Source organism: Schistocerca americana, chromosome 7 (genome assembly GCF_021461395.2).
Source record: "Schistocerca americana isolate TAMUIC-IGC-003095 chromosome 7, iqSchAmer2.1, whole genome shotgun sequence".
NCBI lineage: Eukaryota > Metazoa > Arthropoda > Insecta > Orthoptera > Acrididae > Schistocerca > Schistocerca americana.
The window spans coordinates 288550751-288573765 of record NC_060125.1 but is presented as its reverse complement, the minus strand read 5'-3'; the positions used below and the strand labels follow the sequence as shown (position 1 = coordinate 288573765).

Genomic DNA, 23015 nt, shown 5'->3' with positions numbered 1-23015 from the left:
AGTCCAAGATTTCACTTGACTCCCATAGTGTTCTGCTACTATCTGCTTTTCCATTGGCTGAAAGCCAACCCCACCAAAAATACATCATTCTTCATCTCTACAGAAGTATTTTGATTCAATTTGACCACTTCCTGAACTAAACTAATATATTACCACAATGTTTAAATAAATAAATGTTATAAACATTCGGTCACACTCATACCTTTCACAGTACATACAAACAAAGGTTTGTCTGTAAATAAATAAGCCAGTATTCTTGCACAAGTGCATTCACGATAAATGGTAACAGATTATCGTTAAATATGGTTTAAACAATTATTTAAGCCCGCTTGTCAGAAGCGTTTGTGGCACTTTTTTACAAAGTTGGTGACAGCTACCTCATGTGATTGTCTACTTCTTGCCTTACCACGATTTTGTACTATCAGTCGTAATTAGTGGAAAAATAGTATACTGTTCATTAAATAAATACGCAAATACAACAAAATATGAGGTATTCATGCTGTATTCATTAGCTGTGTAACTGTAGAGGATACAAGGCTCTAAGAAACATTTGTACAATAAAAAGATATAAAAGAACACAATAAATCAGGAAATAAAATAGATACAGACACACAGCAGTGGAAGTTACATTTCAGATGTGTTAATACCCGTGGCTCTACTCTTCATTTGATCCCTGCGAAACCCTACATTTCAGCAGGATAATATTTATTCACTATGAAATATTAACTGCTGTAGTTTTAAAGATACTGGAAATATTGTTGTGCCATTGGATATACCTCATTTTTCTGAGATTGCAGATGTATTCAGATTTGTTTTAATACTTTACTGTGAATTATTATAGATTCTCAAAGAACTGTAAGAGGTCATCTTTAAACTTGTGTGACACTCCACCTAGCATTGTCTGCACTCTTAAGTAACCGACCGTCGTCAAAATTTCCCATAGTTGGATTGACCCACATCTGGCCCTTTGCTGACGCCCTTGCAGCTTGCTCACATGCAGGAGCTAAAGTGTTTTCTGCCCTGGACCATACAGCTTCTCAAACAAATTCACATTACGTCGTAAAAATTCTAGGTGACCAATTAGCACGCCTACAAACACCATCATCAGACTTTGACTGTCGTCACAATTTTACAAACACTATCGGAAAGCGCGTTAGTCCTCTAGATTTAGGCACAAAAACGTAGTAAATATTGTCTTTGACAATTAGGTGGTAATGCAGTTTAAAAGATAATAAGCTGAACAATAAATAATTATAAAGGGAGCAAACAGGAAAAGATAACCACTAAACCCAAAAATTGTGCCTAGGTAACAGCTGACCTTAATAAACAAACCAAATGAAATAAAATAAGTATTTGACAAGACTACTTCAAGATTTATTAAAGATAGAAAGTGATACAGATACCAATTTACTCAGTTCTTTTATCTTACTGCGATTGCCTAGGAAAACCATGTATTTGGTTGTTACAATCGTTAATTGTTTCTTTTAATTGGTTTCTGCGTCACTTCCCATGTTTAAGACCTCTTGAAGCAATCTTATCTACTATTAACTATATTTTATTTGGTTTGTTTGTTAATGTCAACTGTTATCTATGCACAGTTTTCAAGTTTAGTTTTTATATTCTTCCTGTTTCTTCCCTTCACATTTATTTAATATTCAACTTTTTACTTTTTAAATTGTATTACCACCACACTGTCAAAGATGACACTTACTGTGTGTTTTGCCTCAAGCTAGAAGAAGCATATTTTCCAATGTTGTTTATAAACATTGTAACTTTTTGGTGACGGCAGTCAGTTAAAGTCTTATTACGGCCTTGTAAGCTGAAAACTGGCTTAGCCAATAAATTAACCTTTAGAACATAAGGAATATAGAACTTTACATTCAAAGATGTTACTGATGATGTTCACATATCAGTTAATCAAACCGTCAATTTTTTCCAAATTTTTGAGTATGTGAAGTTTTGGAATAAACTGCTGAATTTCGACCAGGAACAAGATCAAACGCAAGTTGCGCAGGACTCGCTAGATGAAGTCAACAACGATTCAAAATTCCTGACACGTGGCATGAAACATGTTTCCACAAATATGTCGTTGGACTAAAGAAAACTCAATCACTCCAGTATATAATTCCCAAAAACATGGTTTCATAGATATTTCGCTGGAAATATCAATAAGACTACATCGTTCCTGTATGTGACGCCCCAAGACAGTGCCAGTCTTGCAGTTTTTTCAGTACCCCAAATATAAAGTAACGTAGCCAGATTTATCCTATGCATTTTGAATGAAGTTCACTTTAGTAAAAGAAAATCGGTGCTTATAGAGTTAATAAACAACTACTGTAATCACCGGGACACGAAAGGGCAAAGAGAAATGTGAAGGCGCTGGTACGTCTTCCTGACAATTACTCTGAAACTTGGTGTGTGGTCGCGCGTGCTGGTCGTAGAAACGAATTCAGCCGCTGTACTCGACGTTAGTAGATTTGGTTGGTTCAAATGGCTCTGAGCACTATGGGACTTAACATCTGTGGTCATCAGTCCCCTAGAACTTAGAACTACTTAAACCTAACTAACCTAAGGACGTCACACACATCCATGCCCGAGGCAGGATTCGAACCTGCGACCGTAGCAGTCGCGCGGTTCCGGACTGAGCGCCTGAACCGCTAGACCACCGCGGTCGGCGTTAGTAGATTTGATCCGCAAGACTGCGGCCACGAGCATTTCATGAGGCACAAGTTAACGGTGTGTGACTTTATGGTAAGCCGGACACTCATGGGCTGTAGTGAGAGGAGGAAAAAACGGTAACAACAGTTCATGCTACTCCACATTACTGAGTTGTCGCAAAACTCGGAAATGGAGCAGTTCCAAAGTATTGTTGCCACCAACCAACTTTTCCATAGCATTATGACCTTCCATGACGCCAGCATTACGAGACTGTAAGAGTAACGTCTAGAGTGATCAGTAATTTAAACGGCAAATCCCAGTGACTCGTTCGAAAACAGTAACCTTTCTATAACATAGTATTTTGTATTAGTGAAGATTGTGTGTGATAGACTGTACAACTGATCTACGTCATTGCTACCTGTAATAGGTTGCTGACCGATATGTCCATTGGCATTACCGAGTACAGAATTATATCAAACTTTGTTCCTTTGAAATTTCTAAGAGTAAACCTAAATTAACTAACACCAAGTTTGCTTAGTAATAGTCCATCAGCATAGTATGCTTTTATAAGGGAGAAAAATGGTTCATAGCGAACTACACACGTCAAAAAAAAGTTATCCATCACTCCGGTTCCCAGAACTCCTGAAGACAGACGTTGACGGTGGATATTGTATCACAGACACAGCCCCTTTCACTGTTCAGAGATGCCACTAAACCTGCCCAAAGATGGAAACAACCATGCATGAACAGCGCCTATTACACGGAAAGGGTCCGACAGCCAATCAGTTCCAGTCATTCCACCAGGATGGAGATACACAGATCGTGTTGCCTGTAATTCAACCACGCCCAGACGGTCAATACCGCGATTCGTTCGGTCCGCATTGTTACTTTGTGCCAGGAAGGGCTCTCAACAAGGGAAGTTTCCAGGCGCCTCGGACTGAACCAAAGCGATGTTGTTCGGACATGGAGGAGATGCAGAGAGACAGGAACTTTCGATGACATGCCTCGCTCAGGCCGCCCAAGGGCTACTACTGCAGTGGATGACCGCTACCTACGGATTATGACTCGGAGGGACCCTGACACCAACGCCACCATGTTGAATAATGCTTTTCGTGAAGCCACAGGACGTCGTGTTACGACTCAAACTGTGAGCAGTAGGCTGCATGATGCGCAACTTCACTCCCGATGTCCATGGCGAGGTCCACCTCTGCAACCATGGCACCATGCAACGCGGTACAGATGGGCCCAGCAACATGCCGAATGGACCACTCAGGATTGGCATCACGTTCTCTTCACCGATGAATGGCGCATATGCCTTCAACCAGACAATAGTCGGAGACGTGTTTGAAGGCACCCCGGTCAGGCCGAACGCCTTAGACACACTGTCGAGCGAGTGTAGCGAGGTGGAGGTTCCCAGCTGTTTTGGGGTGGCATTATGTGGGGCCGACGTACACCGCTAGTGATCATGGAAGGCGCTGTAACGGCAGTAAGATACGTGAATGCCATCCTCCGACCGATAGTGCAACTAAATCGGCAGTATACTGGCGAGGCATTCGTCTTCATGGACGACAATTCGCGCCCCCATCGTGCACATCTTGTGAATGACTTCCTTCAGGAGAACGACGTCGGTCGAATAGAGTGGCCAGCATGTTCTCCAGACATGAATCTTATCGGACATGCCTGGAATAGATTGAAAGGGGCTTTTTATGGATGACGTGACCCACGAACCACTGTGAAGGATCTACCCCGAATCACCGTGAGGAGTGGGACAATCTGGACCAACAGTGTCTTGATGAACTTGCGGGTAGTATGCCACGACGAATACAGGCATGCACCAAAGCAAGAGGACGTGCTACTGGGTATTAGAGGTACTGGTGCGTACAGCAATCTAGGCCACCACCTCAGAAGGTCTCGCTGTATGGTGGTAGAGCATGCAATGTGTGATTTTCATGAGCAATATGTTGATCTCTATTACAATTTTGTGTACAGGTTCCGGAACTCTCAGAACCGAGGTGATGCAAAACTTCTTTCATGTGTGTATTAAGTGAATAAGAATGTGGAACATCAATACTGTGTACTCAAGTTTTTAACATGTCGATTTTCCACTAACAACCGACGGAATATTCCGTAAATAGTACTTTTTCATTGGAAAATAACTGTTTTGAATAAGTAATGGAACACAGGTTGGTTTAATTCGGAATCCCAATTCACCATATTATTCCTCACTCTTTTGGCTACAAAATCCTATTTTTCAACTTATCTCCGTTCAATGCGACGGCCTTACGCCACCTTACCTCGTATGGTACAACCCTACTAGTCGATGTCGGAGCCAACGTCTTGCTGCATCAATAACCTCCATCACCCTTCATTAGGTCGAACAGATGGAAATCGGAAGATGCGAGTCCAGCCTGTAGGGCGCATGAGGAAGGACAGCCCAATGAAGTTTTTTCAACTCTTCTCGTGTGCTCATACTTGTGTGAGACCTTGCGTTATCATGGAGGAGGAGGTGCTCGTTTGTAATTTTTGTGGCAACGAACAAGCTGATGTCGTTTCACGAGGGGATCAATACAGCGTCGATCGTTCCACCATGAGGGAGGGCTTCAAACAGAATAGCCCCTTCAGAGTCCCAGGAGGCCGCGGCCGTGACTTCACGGGTTGAGAGCGCGGATTTGAACCTTTTATTTGCAGGAAAGGTGGTGTGGCGCTACTCCATGGATTGGTAATTTGTATCCGGTTTCGAGGTTTCATCGCCTGTGACGATGCTCAACAAAAAACTGTCGTGATCAACCTCCTAAAGCGCAAGCAATTCCGCACAGACGGTCCTTCGTTGTTCTTTATGATCTGTTAGGCGGCGAAGAACCCAGCGGGGGTATACTTTTGAGTACCCCAACTGGTGGATGAGTGTGTCAGCACTACCAACAGGCCGGCCGGAGTGGCCGTGCGGTTCTAGGCGCTGCAGTCTGGAGCCGAGCGACCGCTACGGTCGCAGGTTCAAATCCTGCCTCGGGCATTAATGTGTGTGATGCCCTCAGGTTGGTTAGGTTTAATTAGTTCTAAGTTCTAGGCGACTGATGACCTCAGAAGTTAAGTCGCATAGTGCTCAGAGCCATTTTTGAACTACCAACAGAGATGTACAGTGGAGCAACGAAGTTTTCCAATATTACGTGAGTTACAGCTGCGTACGGCCGGCCGGCACGTGGGAGATCGGACAAGTTTGAGCGACCATGTTGCGATGATGACAGCCGCCTCGTCTAGCGGCTCGTCATGATTTTGTTCACTGCCAGGTCTCTGTAGACACTTTTCAAACAACTCTCTGCTTAGAACGCACCTGCATTACAGACGCTGTTTTGAAGGCTACGTATAGCGCTGCCACCGTTCGGAACTTCATGAAGCAATAGGGGCTGATGCGGGACTATTCGGCGATGTCTCACAACAAATTCCGCATTTTTGAACAGAAACTGGCCGAGAGGAAAAAAATGTGTTTCATTACTTATTGAACGCGCCTCATTTTTAAATTGAAGGCTGGTACCAAACAAGAGAGATACTATAGACGACAGAGTGGCAGGTCTCAATGGAGATTGGTGGAAACGGGTCGGCAGACATCAGGGGGCCAGTGAGTCACAACGCTGGGCATTGTAGCAGTGGAGCGCTGAATGGATGCCTCGTAGTCGAACTAAGTATTGTCATGAAAACATAATTTTTTAAACATTCATGTATTGTCCATCAACTACAACATTTGTATAGGAGAGACCCATGTCCCCTGAACGTAAGTGGTAGACGGCTTGCAAAGAGGTGCGGCTATCAGCAAGTGGTGCTGCGGCGTGCAGCTTCGTAAGGCCGTGGAATGATGAAGACAGCAGAATGGCAAGGACGCTGACCACAGCAGCGGGCGGAGGCGCGCAGTGCAGACTAGAGGCTGTGCAGCTGTACAGGAGGGGTCATGCTGAGGCGGACAGAAGAACGCCGTGGATCCACCGCAGATCAGGTGGTTCACAGCAGCATCTGAGTCTCCACACACGAGTATAGGCGGGCAGTAAGCCGTTTGCCCGCCCAAGGAAAGTCGGATGAATGACTATACTACCCAGGGCTCGTACTGTAGCCCACAAGATGGCCCGTCGCTTGTCTCGGCGAGAGCAACAGGCCCGCAGCCAGCAGCGGCAAAGTCCGCAGGTGGAGACTAGGGATGGCTGTTACTGCTGAAAATACCGGTATTCGATTTCTTCCACGGCAGTTTGTCTTCATTGTTAAACCCGCTCAAAACAACCGGTTTCTGAAATAGCAGATTTTCGGTTTTTTATTCCTATTATTTCCTGTAATAATTGTACAAATTGAAATAATATTGAAATATTTTTACTCTCTCAGGTTCAAGATACACAGTAACAAAATATTAAGTTAAACAGGCAAATAAAAGAAAGCTTAGCCCGTCCGCCATTTGCTGTTTTTCTCGAAAAGTGATAAGTCCTTCAATACTACAAAAAAATCAGCAGTATTCTCTCTTTTTTGAGTCATCAATCTTCTGACTGATCTGATGCGGTCCGCCAAGAAAGCCTCTCCTATGCCAACCTATTCATTTCGGCACTTGTAACCTGTGCCTTAAATTATTTGCTGGACATATTCGAATACCTGTCTTCCTTTACAGTTTTTGCCCTCTACAGCTCCTCCTAGTACCATGGAAGTCATTCCCCGAAGTCTTAAGATTCCATCATTCCGTCCCTTTTCCTTGTCAACGTTTTCCAGATATTCCTTTCCTGCCGGCCGCGGTGGCCGAGCGGTTCTGGGCGCTTCAGTCCGGAACCGCGCAGCTGCTACGGCCGCAGGTTCGAATCCTGCCTCGGGCATGGATGTGTGTGGTGTCCTTAGGTTAGTTAGGTTTAAGTAGTTCTAAGTCTAGGGGACTGATGACCTCAGACGTTGAGTCATATAGTGCTCAGAGCCATTTGAACCATTTTTTTTTTTTATTCCTTTCCTCTCCGATTCTGCACAGAACCTCCTCATTCCTTACCTTACCAGTCCACCTAATATCCAACAATCTTCTGTACGACCACATCTCAAATGCTTCGATTCTCTTCTATTCTCGTTTTCCCACAGTCCAAGTTTCACTATCGTACAATGCTGCGCTCCAAACTTACATTCTGAAAAATTTCTTACTCAAAGGCCCATGTTCGATATTAGTAAATTCCTCTTGGCCAGGTGAGCGAGGTGGCGCAGTGGTTAGACACTGGACTCGCATTCGGGAGGACGACGGTTCAATCCCGCGTCCGGCCATCCTGATTTCGGTTTTCCGTGATTTCCCTAAATCAGTCCAGGCAAATGCCGGGATGGTTCCTCTGAAAGGGCACGGCCGACTTCCTTCCCCATCCTTCCCTAATCCGATGAGACCGATGACCACGCAGTCTGGTCTCCTTCCCCAAACCAACCAACCAACCTTGGCCAGGAAGGCCCTTTTTGCCAGTGCTATTCTGCTTTTGATGTCCTCCTTGCTCCATCAGTCGTTGATTACTTTGCTTCCTAGGTAGTAGAATTCCTTAACTTCATCTACTTCGTGACCATCAATTCTGATGTTAAGTTTCGCGCTGTTCTCACTTCTGCTGCTCCTCATTACTTTCGTCTTTCTTCGATTTACTCTCAATCCCTAATCTCTACCCCTTAGAATGTTCATTCCAATCAACAGATCATATAATACTTCTTCACTTTCGCTCAGGATAGCAATGTGTCATCAGCGAATCGTATCACTTATATCCTTTCACCTCAAATTTTATTCCACTCCTGTACCTTTGTTTTATTTCCGTCATTGCTCCGTGGGTATTAGTAAAGTTCGGTGGCAAGAGGAACAAGACTTCTGGTCAGGTGACTACAGTGTTATAAGCACAAAATCAAATAGGGGTAATGCAGGAGTAGGTTTAATAATGAATAGGAAAACAGAACTGCGGGTAAGCTACTACAGGGTGTTTCAAAAATGACCGTTATATTTGAAACGGCAATAAAAACTAAACGAGCAGCGATAGAAATACACCGTTTGTTGCAATATGCTTGGGACAACAGTACATTTTCAGGCGGACAAACTTTCGAAATTACAGTAGTTACAATTTTCAACAACAGATGGTGCTGCAAGTGATGTGAAAGATATAGAAGACAACGCAGTCTGTGGGTGCGCCATTCTGTACGTCGTCTTTCTGCTGTAAGCGTGTGCTGTTCACAACGTGCAAGTGTGCTGTAGACAACATGGTTTGTTCCTTAGAACAGAGGATTTTTCTGGTGTTGGAATTCCACCGCCTAGAACACAGTGTTGTTGCAACAAGACGAAGTTTTCAACGGAGGTTTAATGTAACCAAAGGACCGAAAAGCGATACAATAAAGGATCTGTTTGAAAAATTTCAACAGACTGGGAACGTGACGGATGAACGTGCTGGAAAGGTAGGGCGACCGCGTACGGCAACCACAGAGGGCAACGCGCAGCTAGTGCAGCAGGTGATCCAACAGCGGCCTCGGGTTTCCGTTCGCCGTGTTGCAGTTGCGGTCCGAATGACGCCAACGTCCACGTATCGTCTCATGCGCCAGAGTTTGTATGCCAACTAGCTCTGCAGATGAAGAAATTGATGAAATGCATGATGAAATAAAAGAAATTATTCAGATTGTGAAGGGAGACAATATAATAGTCATGGGTGACTGGAATTCGGTAGTAGGAAAAGGGAGAGAGGGAAACGTAGTAGGTGAAAATGGATTGGGGCTAAGAAATGAAAGAGGAAGCCGCCTGGTAGAATTTTGCACAGAGCACAACTTAATCATAGCTAACACTTGGTTTAAGAATCATGAAAGAAGGTTGTATACATGGAAGAACCCTGGAGATACTAAAAGGTATCAGATAGATTATATAATGCTAAGACATTTCCAGGGGCAGATGTGGACTCTGACCACAATCTATTGGTTATGACCTGTAGATTAAAACTGAAGAAACTGCAAAAAGGTGGGAATTTAAGGAGATGGGACCTGGATAAACTGATTAAACCAGAAGTTGTACAGAGTTTCAGGGAGAGCATAAGGGAACAATTGACAGGAATGGGGGAAAGAAATACAGTAGAAGAAGAATGGGTAGCTTTGAGGGATGAAGTAGTGAAGGCAGCAGAGGATCAGGTAGGAAAAAAGACGAGGGCTAGTAGAAATCCTTGGGTAACAGAAGAAATATTGAATTTAATTTATGAAAGGAGAAAATATAAAAATGCAGTAAATGAAGCAGGCAAAAAGGAATACAAACGTCTCAAAAATGAGATCGACAGGAAGTGCAAAATGGCTAAGCAGGGATGGCTAGAGGACAAATGTAAGGATGTAGAGGCTTTTCTCACGAGGGTTAAGACAGATACAGCCTACAGGAAAATTAAAGAGACCTTTGGAGATAAGAGAACCACTTGTATGAACATCAAGAGCTCAGATGGAAACCCAGTTCTAAGCAAAGAAGGGAAAGCAGAAAGGTGGAAGGAGTATATAGAGGGTCTATACAAGGGCGATGTACTTGAGGACAATATTATGGAAATGGAAGAGGATGTAGATGAAGACGAAATGGGAGAAACGATACTACGTGAAGAGTTTGACAGAGCACTGAAAGACCTGAGTCGAAACAAGGCCCCTGGAGTAGACAACATTCCATTGGAACTACTGACGGCCTTGGGAGAGCCAGTCCTCACAAAACTCTACCATCTGGTGAGCAAGAAGTATGAAACAGGCGAAATACCCGCAGACTTCAAGAAGAATATAACAATTCCAATCCCAAAGAAAGCAGGTGTTGACAAATGTGAAAATTACCGAACAATCAGTTTAATAAGCCACAGCTGCAAAATACTAACACGAATTCTTTACAGACGAATGGAAAAGCTAGTAGAAGCCGACCTCGGGGAAGATCAGTTTGGATTCCGTAGAAATACTGGAACACGTGAGGCAATACTGACCATATGACTAATCTTAGAAGAAAGATTAAGGAAAGGCAAACCTACGTTTCTAGCATTTGTAGACTTAGAGAAAGCTTTTGACAACGTTGACTTGAATACTCTCTTTCAAATTTTAAAGGTGGCAGGGGTAAAATACAGGGAGCGAAAGGCTATTTACAATTTGTACAGAAACCAGATGGCAGTTATAAGAGTCGAGGGACATGAAAGGGAAGCAGTGGTTGGGAAGGGAGTAAGACGGGGTTGTAGCCTCTCCCCGACGTTATTCAATCTGTATATTGAGCAAGCAGTAAAGGAAACAAAAGAAAAATTCTGAGTAGGTATTAAAATCCATGGAGAAGAAATAAAAACTTTGAGGTTCGCCGATGACATTGTAATTCTGTCAGAGACAGCAAAGGACTTGGAAGAGCAGTTGAATGGAATGGACAGTGTCTTGAAAGGAGGATATAAGATGAACAGCAATAAAAGCAAAACGAGGATAATGGAATGTAGTCGGATTAAGTCGGGGAATTAGATTAGGAAATGAGACACTTAAAGTAGTAAACGAGTTTTGCTATTTGGGGAGCAAAATAACTGATGATGGTCGAAGTAGAGAGGATATAAATTGTAGACTGGCAATGGCAAGGAAAGAGTTTCTGAAGAAGAGAAATTTGTTAACATCGAGTATAGATTTAAGTGTCAGGAAGTCATTTCTGAAAGTATTTGTATGGAGTGTAGCCATGTATGGACGTCAAACATGAATGATAAATAGTTTGGACAAGAAGAGAATAGAAGCTTTCGAAATGTGGTGCTACAGAAGAATGCTGAAGATTAGATGGATAGATCACATAACTAATGAGGAAGTATTGAACAGGAATGGGGAGAAGAGAAGTTTGTGGCACAACTTGACCAGAAGAAGGTATCGGTTGGTAGGACATGTTCTGAGGCATCAAGGGATCACCAATTTAGTATTGGAGGGCAGCGTGGAGGGTAAAAGTCGTAGAGGGAGACCAAGAGATGAATACACTAAGCAGATTCAGAAGGATGTAGGTTGCAGTAGGTACTGGGAGATGAAGAAGCTTGCACAGGATAGAGTAGCATTGAGAGCTGCATCAAACCAGTCTCAGGACTGAAGACCACAACAACAACAATTGCTTCTTCGACGTACAGATGGAACAGTAGGGGCGAAAGACTACATCCCTTTCTTACACCCTTTTTATTCCAAACACTTCTTTCTTGGTCGACCACTTTTATTATTCCCTCTTTGTTCCTGTACATATTATATATTACCCGTCTCTTCCTGTAGCTTACCCTACGTTTCTCAGAATTTTGAACACCTTCATCATTTTACATTGCCGAACGCTTTTACCAGCCCGTCAAATCCTATGTACGTGTCTTGATTTTTCTTTAGTTTTGCTTCCTGTATCAATCGCAACGTTGGTATTGCCTCTCTGGTGCCCTTACCTTTCCTAAAGCCAAACTGATCGTCATCTAATACATCCTCAATTTTCTTTTTCATTCTTCTGTTTATTATTCTTGTCAGCAACTTGGATTCATGAGCTTGTAAGTTGAGTGTGCGATAATTCTAGCACTTGACAGCTCTCCCATCTTCGGAACTTTGTGGATGATATTCTTCCTAAAGTCAGATGGTATGTCGGCAGACTCATACATTCTACACAACAACGTAAATAGTCGTTTTGTTGCCACTTGCCCCCTCCCCCCTCCCCCCCAATGATTTCAGATATTCAGATGGGATGTTATCTATCCCTTCTGCCTTATTTGATCTAAAGTCCTCCAAAGCTCTCTTAAATTCTGATTGGAATACTGGATCCCATATCTTCTAATCTACTTCTGTTTCTTCTCCCATCACATCAGATAAATGTTCTTCCTCATAGAGGCCTTCAATTTACTCTTTCCATCTATCAGCTCTCTCCTCTGCATTTAACAGTGAAATTCCCATTGAACTCTTAATGTTAACACCCTTTCTTTTAATTTCACCAAAGTTTGGTACGACTTTCTTAACTACTGTGTCAATCCTTGCGACAATCATTTCTTTTCGATTTCTTCAGATTTTACATGCAGCCATTTCGTCTTAGCTTCCCTGCACTTACTGTTTATTTCATTCCTCAACAACTTTTATTTCTGTATTCCTGAACTTCCCTAAACATTTTTGTACCTCCTTCTTTCATCGATCAGCTGAAGTATTTCCTCTGTTACCTATGGTTTCTTTGTACCGACGGTTTTCTCCCCAATTTCTGTGACTGCCCTTTTAGAGATGTCCATTCGTTTTCAATTGTACTTCCTACTGAGTTATTCTTTATTACCACCCTGCTTCTTCTTCTTTTGCTTGTGCCTTAGTCCTGCAGTGTTCACAGGGTCGGCATTGGTACAATCGGATTTGGCAAGGTTGATTGAGAGGGGTGGCGAAATGCCCTTCCCGCCGCCACCCCATACCCCCCGGGACAGAATAAGTGTACCCCAGCTGTCTGCATCTAGTGTAAACCATGAAATAGTGTGAACGTGTTTCAGATGTCTGCTAGTCGTGTAACTGAGGCGGGATGTGGGGGCCAGCCCGGTATTCACCTAGTGGAATGTGGAAAAACCCCTAAAAACCACATCTGGGCTGGGCAGCACAGGCCCTCGTCGTAAATCCGCCGGGAGAATTCGATCCGGGGCCGGCGCGCCTACCCGAATCCAGGAAGCAGCACATTAGCGCTCTCGGCTAACCTGACGGGTTCTTTATTACCACCGGTGGTCTAGGAAATGCTGGCGCGGTAGCTCAGAGTGTTCAGTAAGAGGTTAAACTGCCCTCTATAATTAAAAAACTGACTGAATGGATCAACGATGACATTGAACGAGTATCACAGGACGCCCGTCCGGAACAAATGCAACGAACATTAACGAACAAAACGAGAAAAAAAGGGGGAACCGTCTTTGATTACTAATCAAAACGTCCTCGGTCCCCACCGCTTAAATTTTGATTATTAATCCGGCATAAGAAGTGATCCTCCTTCTGCCAGCCGATCAACGGCTTTGTCAAAGAGGGTGAAGGAGTGGACAGATGTTCAGGACACTCTTTTGCCCTTGGGGTGGGAGACTGCTCCTCAAGGCGGAAGAATCAGCAATGGTCAACCGCATGGGAATGCAAAAGGCAAGAGAAACCACTGCACTGGAGACACATAACGTGTATCCACAGGACATGTGGCCTGTAATTGAAAAAGTGTCATGATGGTCATAACTTTCTTATACATCTAGCATTGTAAAAGTATCTGTACTTTATGTCAGTGTCGTATCCCTAATTTAACGTACCATGACGCACCGTATTACGATATGCGTTCACACGGCCGCTTGATGATGCTTCATGTTCGAGATTTTCAATAATACTTGCGCTGAATTTGCTATTACTGATCTGGATTTTCTTAGCGGTAACGTCAATGCTTTCGCATGTATTTCCTTGGTGTGGATGTTGCAGAAAATACAGCGCACGTAATAGTTTCTTTGTTCACTTTGTTTAGAAAGTAAGCAACTCCGTAACTAACTTTTAAAGTTAAGTGTATTATAATTATACAGTAACTAAGAAATTGCCTATGTTTTACGTTATGTTTGATATATTATCATTTGATGGCTACTATTCATTCCGATGTAAACTTTAGTAATGTATAACAGTTACAGAGTACTGCTCCATTTCGAGCAGTGAGCAGTTATAAAATTGGTCGTAGCTTCGATTCTCATAAATATGGTCACCTTTCGTTATCTCGAATAACAAGATTCGTCTACTCTCGTATCCAGACTGCCTCCTTAATAATGTTATCCAAGCAACCCTTAGCAGACCACATGGAGGGCCCATTACCGAAATCGAACTTGTGCCTTTCCGTTAAACTGTGCTCGGCCGCTGCAGACTTATTTTCTTGCCCGCGCCTTACTTTGCGTATGTTTGATGACATTTGCTTACCGATGGAGCTGGACCTCCTAAAAACGACTTTTGGTTCCAGCGGCTATAGGAATAAAGAAATTACGGAGGCACTAGGGCCACACAGACGCAATGACAAGAACGAAGAAAAAGCAGTTTAAGAAAACATAAGATTACGTTCCGTCCATACGTTGGTGCAGCTTCCGCAAGATTTGGGCGAGTTCTGATAAATGTAGATTTCCACACGCATACAAAGTGACGTCACTTGACCGCCACTGGAGTAGCGTCACCGAAGTTGCCACTTGCCTTTGGAGGACCCAAATCCCTGTAGCACCACATGAGCGAGGGCACTTCCAGTCATGTCACAAAAATATGTTTGTTAGCCACTTTTCTTCCCCCGCCACCGGCTACAGTTAGAAGCAAAACAGCAGCCACCATCATGATTTCACTGCTTGCGAAGCGAACATAAGCATATAGAGGTTTTCGTTTTTATACCTGTATATTACGGAAATATGCAGCTTCAGTGATAACACCGCATTTAAAACTCTCCAAAATGCGTCATTTTTACTACGGTTTTTTTCTGCTACAATGAAAGAAAATGCATCTTCGTTTCTAACTTCATGATCACACAATAGTTAGGTTACATTGCAAAAGTGCCATAGAATGATACGTGAATTGGGATTGAGATCATTAAAACAAATGCGTTTTTCATTGCTGCAGGAATACTTCACAAAATATTAAACACCAGCATTCTGCTCCGAATGCAAAACCATTTCGTTGGCACCTACCTACATAGGAAGAATCGATCCTTATAATAAAATAAAAGAAATCAAAGCCTGCATAGAAAGATTTAATTGTTCGTTTTCCCGTGAGCTGTTCAAGAATGGGTTGGTACAGAAATAGCTTGAAGGTGGTTCGATGAACCCTCTGCCAGGCACTTAACTGTGAATTGCAGAGTAATCATATATATAAATATATATATATACATATGTTTCTGTTATATGATGCATGGATAAGATTTGTTTCTTTGTGTGTGTGGGGGGGGGGGGGGGGAGCAAGTACTATTCAGTAATTACTCGTAAGTGATTTTTATTTTCATAGCAGCTCCCATAATTCTACAAATCATGAATACACATGCAGTATATTAGGATTCTAGTATTGGCAGCTTCAATGCTCTTAAACACTTGCTCACTGGATTTGGAAAGGAAGTAAGAAGGAAACTGGTGGCAGTATAATTTCGGACTGAGTGTTGCTTTTAATTCAGGACATCAACTATGACATCAACTATGTTGCAGTGTCTTTTCGTTCACTTGCATGATGCATAGCTCCAAAATTTGGTATAGAATAACTCTAATATTTCATCTTATTTAACTGTTGTGCAGTGCAAAAGTGAAAATATTAGCTTTCAAATGAGTCTTCAGACTATTGTCAGTATCATCTGATATCACACAGAAAGTTAACATTGCAGTTTTAAGGGCGTGGTATAAATATTGGAGAGATGTCAAGTATCATTTACTTTTGCTATCAGAAAGTGGTTCAACAATGAATTTTGTTTCTAAGTGGTACTTCGTTTGCACAAGAGTCACTTCTGTACGAAACCCACTTACAAATCCTACATTTATGCTTTTTCTTCTTCTTGTTAGATTCTTAACTGAATTCTAATATCATAAAGTAAATGACAATACCAATGTCTGTCCGAATAATCTCAGCTGAGGATCTAAAAAAACCGTGCAACTAGAATTTTGAAAGGAGCATGTGGAAATAGCAGCAAACGTAGGCCCTGCCATATCAGCCGTCATTCCATTTGCTGCGGCGTCACTTTACTTGCATATGGAAACCTGGCTTAACAAATGTAATAGAATCTGTTTCTGTCAACTGCAAAATTAAGGAGCCTTCTGGAGAGAGTTAAATATGATCTCGTAACTGCGTTCATCTGGAATCTATCACATTCCTTGCGAATGGGGAACATCTTCATTGGACAAAGGCAGAGCAATGTCTCCCTACTATGCACTAAACATATACGCAATGTAAGATTCGTATAGGAAAACAGATCTGCGTTGGCCGAGCACAGCTTAACGGAAAAGCTCATCTTTGTTTTCGAAGAGACAGTTTTCATCTTCTCAGTTAATGGTTCTGGGACAACTTTATTAAGGAATGTCGAATCCTGGTAATCGAGATAAAGGTGTTGCCCTCAGCGTAGCTCGGCTATCAGACTTTGAAGCAGCAATATGGGAGAGGCGCCAGTCTGGATCAAGTGCGGTAGCGATTGACGGAGGACGCTAATTACCAGCTACGTCAACAATCCACCTGAACGCTGTTAAAACACTGTGGAGCGCAGATACATGTATAAGGAGATGGCCTATGATGCACTGGAACTTTGCCAGAATATGCAAAGGGACCTCGCGTTCACACCATGAATTCATGTGGCACGAAACCCGTGAAGATTTTATTGGAATGAGACGTCGCGAAAACCTTCATAGACATATCCCTAAATTGTTTTCGTCAAGATGCCCGTTACAATCTCTCGAGGCTTCAACCTTTATTTCCGTTACATACTGTATATCATGGATAGTAACAGTCGTTTCCTTTCGCCTGACTTCCTCAGGACGCTACTATCCCTTTCAATGACGTCTCTCAACTGAAAGTGACGTAATGGATTCTGCTTTGCAGGTTGCCTTCGGTCCAACTTTATCGCCAGCTATCTGGAAGTAAATAAATACGATATGTGTCAACATGAGCTACGCCGTCTGCAGTCAGATTACACGAAAGAAAACAGCAAACTGAATTCCCACAATCGGAATTTACTTGCAAAATCCATGATGGTAACCTGTTCATCTCCTCCTTTAATCTCATTCGTCTCGTACGGATTACTACCCAGTCGAAGTCTTAATCTGACGTCACTTCCATGTCAGTATTGGTGTTTATGAACTGTGACATCACCACGATGAAGACTCAGCGAGACAGGTGATTCAAATTGTAGTATTTACACATGAGTTTTTGAAAAAAGGAGAATGGTGATACGCGTACTGTGAACTTCTGTTTATTTCAGATACAACCAAATTTTTATGACAGTCATAACAGGTTTCGCCCATCTTCAGATGCTATGTTCGGCATCTGGTGAACGAAAAAGCATCCATTACACTCGTTGTCAAACTTTTCAAGTGAAACTTACCAGTCAATATTACCGTAGTTTGTTAGCTCTACAGGAACTTATAATCGATGAGTGGTTTCAGGTGGATGTGGCATACCAGAAGAAAATTGTACACTCTCTTCCTTACCGAATTGAACCTATTACCAAGTCTAGGGGAGCTAATAGTGGTATGGAAATGGAAATGAGCGTTTGAGACAGGTCACATTAGTTGGTAATCCACGAAAAGTCATCGAGGGAAACAAAAGTGATATTTGGTGTTCCGCAAGGAAATTATGTAGGCTACCTGCTGTCCCTACTCTATATAAATGATTTAGGAGACAATCTCAGTAGACGTCTTAGATTTTGCAGATGATGCTGTCATTTCCCGTCTAGTAAAGTCATCAGAATATCCTAACCAATTGCAAAACGCCTAGGTAAGATATCTGTATGGAGCAAAAAAATGCTATTGGTTCTAAATAATAGACATTTGAAGCCATGCACACGAGAACTAAAAGGAATCCGTTAAATTTCAGTTACACGATAAATAACATAAATCTAAAGGCTGTGAATTCAACTAAATACTTAGTGATTACAATTGCTAACTACTTAAATTGGAACGATTACATAGTAAATGTTGTAGTAAATTTTAAGGGGAAGACGAACGAAAGACTGCCTTTTATTGGCAAAACACTTACAAGCTGCAGAATCTATTAAATATGGAAGACAGTCATGTAGACAAAAGCCTTATCTACACTACTGGTCATTGAAATTGCAACACCAAGAAGAAATGCAGATGATAAACGGGTATTCATTGGACAAATATATTATACTAGAACTGACATGTGATTACATTTTCACGCAATTTGGGCGCACTCATCCTGAGAAATCAGTACCCAGAACAACCACCTCTGGCCATAATAACGGCCTTGATACGCCTGGGCATTGAGTCAAATAGAGCTTGGATGGCGTGTACAGGTACAGCTACCCTTGCAGCTTCAACACGATACCACAGTTCATCAAGAGTAGAGATTGGCGTATTGTGACGAGCCATTTGCTCGGCTACCATTGACCAGACGTTTTCAATTGGTGAGAGATCTGGAGAATGTGCTGGCCAGGGCAGCAGTCGAGCATTTTCTGTATCCAGAAAGGCCCGTACAAGACCTGCAACATGCAGTCGTGCATTATCCTGCTGAAATGTAGGGTTTCGCAGGGTTCGAATGAAGGGTAGAGCCACGGGTCGCAACACATCTGAAATGTAACGTCCACTTTTCAAAGTGCCGTCAATGCAAACGAGAGGTGACCGAGACGTGTAACCAATGGCATCCCGTACCAACACGCCGGGTGATACGCCAGTTTGGCTAGGACGAATACACATTTCCAATGTGCATTCACCGCGGTGTCGCCAAACACGGATGCGACCATTATGCTACTGTAAACAGAACCTGGATTCATCCGAAAAAATGACGTTTTGCGATTCGTGTACCCAGGTTCGTCGTTGAGTACACCATCGCAAGCGTTCCTGTCTGTGATGCAGTGTCAGAGGTAACTGCAGCCATGGTCTCCGAGCTGACAGTCCATGCTGCTGCAAACGTCGTCGAACTGTTCGTGCAGATGGTTATTGTCTTGCAAACGTCCCCATCTGTTGACTCAGGGATCGAGACGTGGCTGCACAATCCGTTACAGCCATGCGGATAAGATGCCTGTCATCTCAACTGCTAGTGATACGAGGCCGTTGGGATCCAGCACGGCGTTCCGTATTACCCTCCTGAACCCACCGATTCCATATTCTGCTAACAGTCATTGGATCTCGACCAACGCGAGCAGCAACGTCGCGATACGATAAACCGCTATCACGATAGGCTACAATCCGAACTTTATCAAAGTCGGAAACGTGATGGTACACATTTCTCCTCCTTACACGAGGCATCACAACAACGTTTCCCCAGGCAACGCCGGTCAACTGCTGTTTGTGTACGAGAAACCGGTTGGAAACTTTCCTCATGTCAGCACATTGTAGGTGTCGCCACCGGCGCCAACCTTGTGTGAATGCTCTGAAAAGCTAATCATTTGCATATCACATCATCTTCTTCCTGTCGGTTAAATTTCGCGTCTGTAGCACGTCATCTTCGTGGTGTAGCAGTTTTAATGGCCAGTAGTGTACTAAAGACACTACCTACACTACGTTTCTCCGTCCTCTTCTGGAGTATTGCTGCTCGGTACGAGTTCCTTACCAGATGGGATTGAATGAGGACACGGAAGAAGTTCAAAGAAGGGCAGCTCGTTTTGTATTATCGAGAAACAGGGGAGAGGATGCCGCAGACATGATACGCAAATTACGATGGCAATCATTAAAACAAAGGCGTTTGTCGTAACGACGAGATCTTCTGACAGAATTTCAATCACCAACTTTCTCCTTCCAACGCGAAAATACTTTGTTGACGCCAATCTACATAGGATTCATGATCATCGTAATAAAATAAGAGAAATTAAAGCTCCCACAGAAAGATTTAAATGTCTGTTTTTTTCGCACGCTATTCGAAAGTTGAACGGTTACTGTCTCGAGTAGCTCAATGGCCCCTGCCCTTGGAGAAAAAATTATATTGTCACCGGAACTCTAATGTAGAACCTCTGCATTAGTATCCAGTGACATCGCCCCGCTTGCTTATGTAGGTGATAAAAACAACTGAGAACCGTACCCTCCCCTACCTCCCACCTGCGGCCCGCACTCCCTCCCCACCCCAAACAGGATATAGGGGGGACTCACCGTCGGCGTCCCAGGCGCCCTCTATCTGATAGGCGGCGGTGGAGACGGCGAACAGGAAGTCATCGGGGAAGCTGGCGTTCTGCGCAGACGCGGCTGTGGCGCAGCTGCCAACCACCAGCAGGAGCAGCAGCAGCATGTCGGCGTCGACTCTGGGAACTTGCGAGGACCGGCGCCATTCTCTTTTTATATGCCGTCCACTCAATTTATCGGGACAACAGCCTCCCGCGGAGTAATCTCACACCATCTCAGCTCTGAGATTACTAGCGGAGCACCAGCAGAAGACTGATTCGTCATTCTCTGTGTCTAAGCCAATATTTAACCCTAACTGAAACTTAACGAAACCGTTTTAGTGTACTATTTTTGGATAATCGATTAAACTGTTTCATTGACGGTATTTCATTCACATGCTAGATTTCGGAACTATACAGTTTCATGTTCAGACGTCCCTGGGGCAGTCCAGCTAGCCTGAAACACTGAAGTACATAAAGCATTCCAATTGAAAAATTTTTAGTGCTACCGCAAGCATAAAATTTGCAGGTTCTTGTGTGCACACTATATGAAAGTCGAACATAGAGTAAACTAAGTTTTCCTTTTCTTTGGGCAAGCGTGCGTTAAGTCTCCACGTAGTGGATGCACACAAGAACGGGTGTGTTTCATGCTGACAGTAGCACTACTGATTTTCGATGTTGTTACGTTTCGTACCAGTTCATGTGTATCACTGTTTCGATTGAGCTGGACTGCCAAAAATACGTCTAAAAGTGAAATTCTGTAATTTCGAAATTGACCATGTGAATTAATAACCACAGATAAAACAGCTGAATGTTATAATGAAATACTGTTGAGCGTAAAAATATGGAATTTCAGTCTTTGACCGCTATTTTTTTTATTTTCAGTGACCGGTTTCAGGCTGTCATAATAAATGGTTCAAATGGCTCTGAGCACTATGGGACTTAACTGCTGTGGTCATCAGTCCCCTAGAACTTAGAACTACTTAAATCTAACTAACCTAAGGACATCACAAACACCCATGCCCGAGGCAGGATTCGAACCTGCGACCGCAGCGGTCGCGCTGTTCCAGAGTGTAGCGCCTATAACCGCTCGGTCACGCAGGCCGGCGCTGTCATAATAGCGAACCAATAGTTCTGTACTGACTGGTTACTCTGAAACTGCAATATATGATCTGAAGACGGGCAGCTAGCCTGAAACCGGTTACTGAAAATTAAAAAAATACCGATCAAAGACTGAAATGCCATATTTTTATTCAAAGAACGATCGCAGCTATCCCAATAAGACAATCATGTATTGTTTTGACAGTTGAACGTGCTTGAGTTTCAATCCATAACAATGAACCGCACCCAAAACTAGCTGAGCTGCAATTCCTCTGTTCTTTGCAGTCGTGCGCTACACAGGTGCATGTGTGAGTTAAAATTTTGTGCAGAACCAAAACCTGAACACTGATATACCCCGTCACTTCAAAAAGATCGTGACTGGATTAATAAAAAATTGAGAAACGTTAAGACGACGGTTTTAATGCTTCATGTGTCTCACATAGTCTACTCAAATTGAGTACAACGCACAGATCGTTCATACAATCCCGTGAAACGGGCAGAAAGGCCTTCTTCAGGATGTTGTTCCACTCGTGCGTCACACTGGCTTGAACATAGGTTATGTCGTTAAAGCGCTGACGCGTCGTGTAAATTCCTGCACTGCGTCGCTTTGCGGTAGGTTCGTATCGATAACACGAAGACCCAACACCAGTGATGATTTTTTCCAGAAAGGAATTCTCCTGGGTTAAGCATTTCAGTCAAATCGTGGCAGGCGTCTATGCCTCGTTGTTTCTGTTCGGAAGTCAAGATTTTCAGGACAAACTTTGAACACTTTTCTCTTTTGCAAAACATTCTAGGTCATGTCTTGAACAATTGATTTAGTGTTGTTGCTCCGTTACGATTTGTGAAACAACGTTGACACATCATTGCTACACTGCCTGCTCACAACTGATTGGTCGAATGTACATCTATTCTTTACATTTATTAGTTCAAGTTGCAATCGTAGTTACTGCGCTGACGTGGCAAATTCGCCAGGATTAAAATCAGTCTTGTACTTTATAGACGGACGGTGTACGACCTTAGCGGACAGTGCGCTGCCGTTCACGCCATTCCAATAGGTCTCACGAACATCGTCGAACCTGCTACTTATTACAAACTTCACCTCAAACAAACATTAACATGGGATTAAGTTGTCATATATAATCAACGAAACTAGTTCATTATAAGCAATTCCCACCAGTTATATAAACTTATCCTTGTAGACGAGCCGCACAGAATATTAACACGCGATCGTTCAGTTAACAGTTTGTCAGTCGAGTAGCATGGTTGTTCCACACAATCTTTTCGACAAGTTGCCTGCTCTTATCCTCAGGCGAAGTACCAGGTTACTGTAGCAATAGCACTATCGGACTTCGGACTGCGTTTCTCTACCGAAACAACACGGAAGGACAAATTTTGCTACTGGAAATGCGTGACTTGGCCGGTGATGGGGAACCGTGATTGTAAGGGGTCCGGACGTTGATACCCGGTGTTGAGTGGCAGTGTCATCCGCTGCCTGCAACACTATCAGCCGGAACCCGGCACTTTATCC

At 43.1% G+C, this 23015-nt stretch overlaps 1 protein-coding gene across 1 annotated transcript in view; it reads right to left on the bottom strand.

Annotated features, from left to right (window-relative positions):
* Positions 1 to 20515, bottom strand: part of LOC124622432 (myrosinase 1-like) — a 308720-nt gene extending 288205 nt beyond the window's left edge. Inside the window, exon 1 of the mRNA XM_047148127.1 lies at positions 20379 to 20515. Within this exon, the coding sequence (XP_047004083.1) occupies positions 20379 to 20514 (136 nt within the window). The 5' untranslated portion in view covers position 20515. The remainder of the gene's footprint in view (positions 1 to 20378) is intronic.
* Positions 20516 to 23015: the final 2500 nt, after the last annotated feature.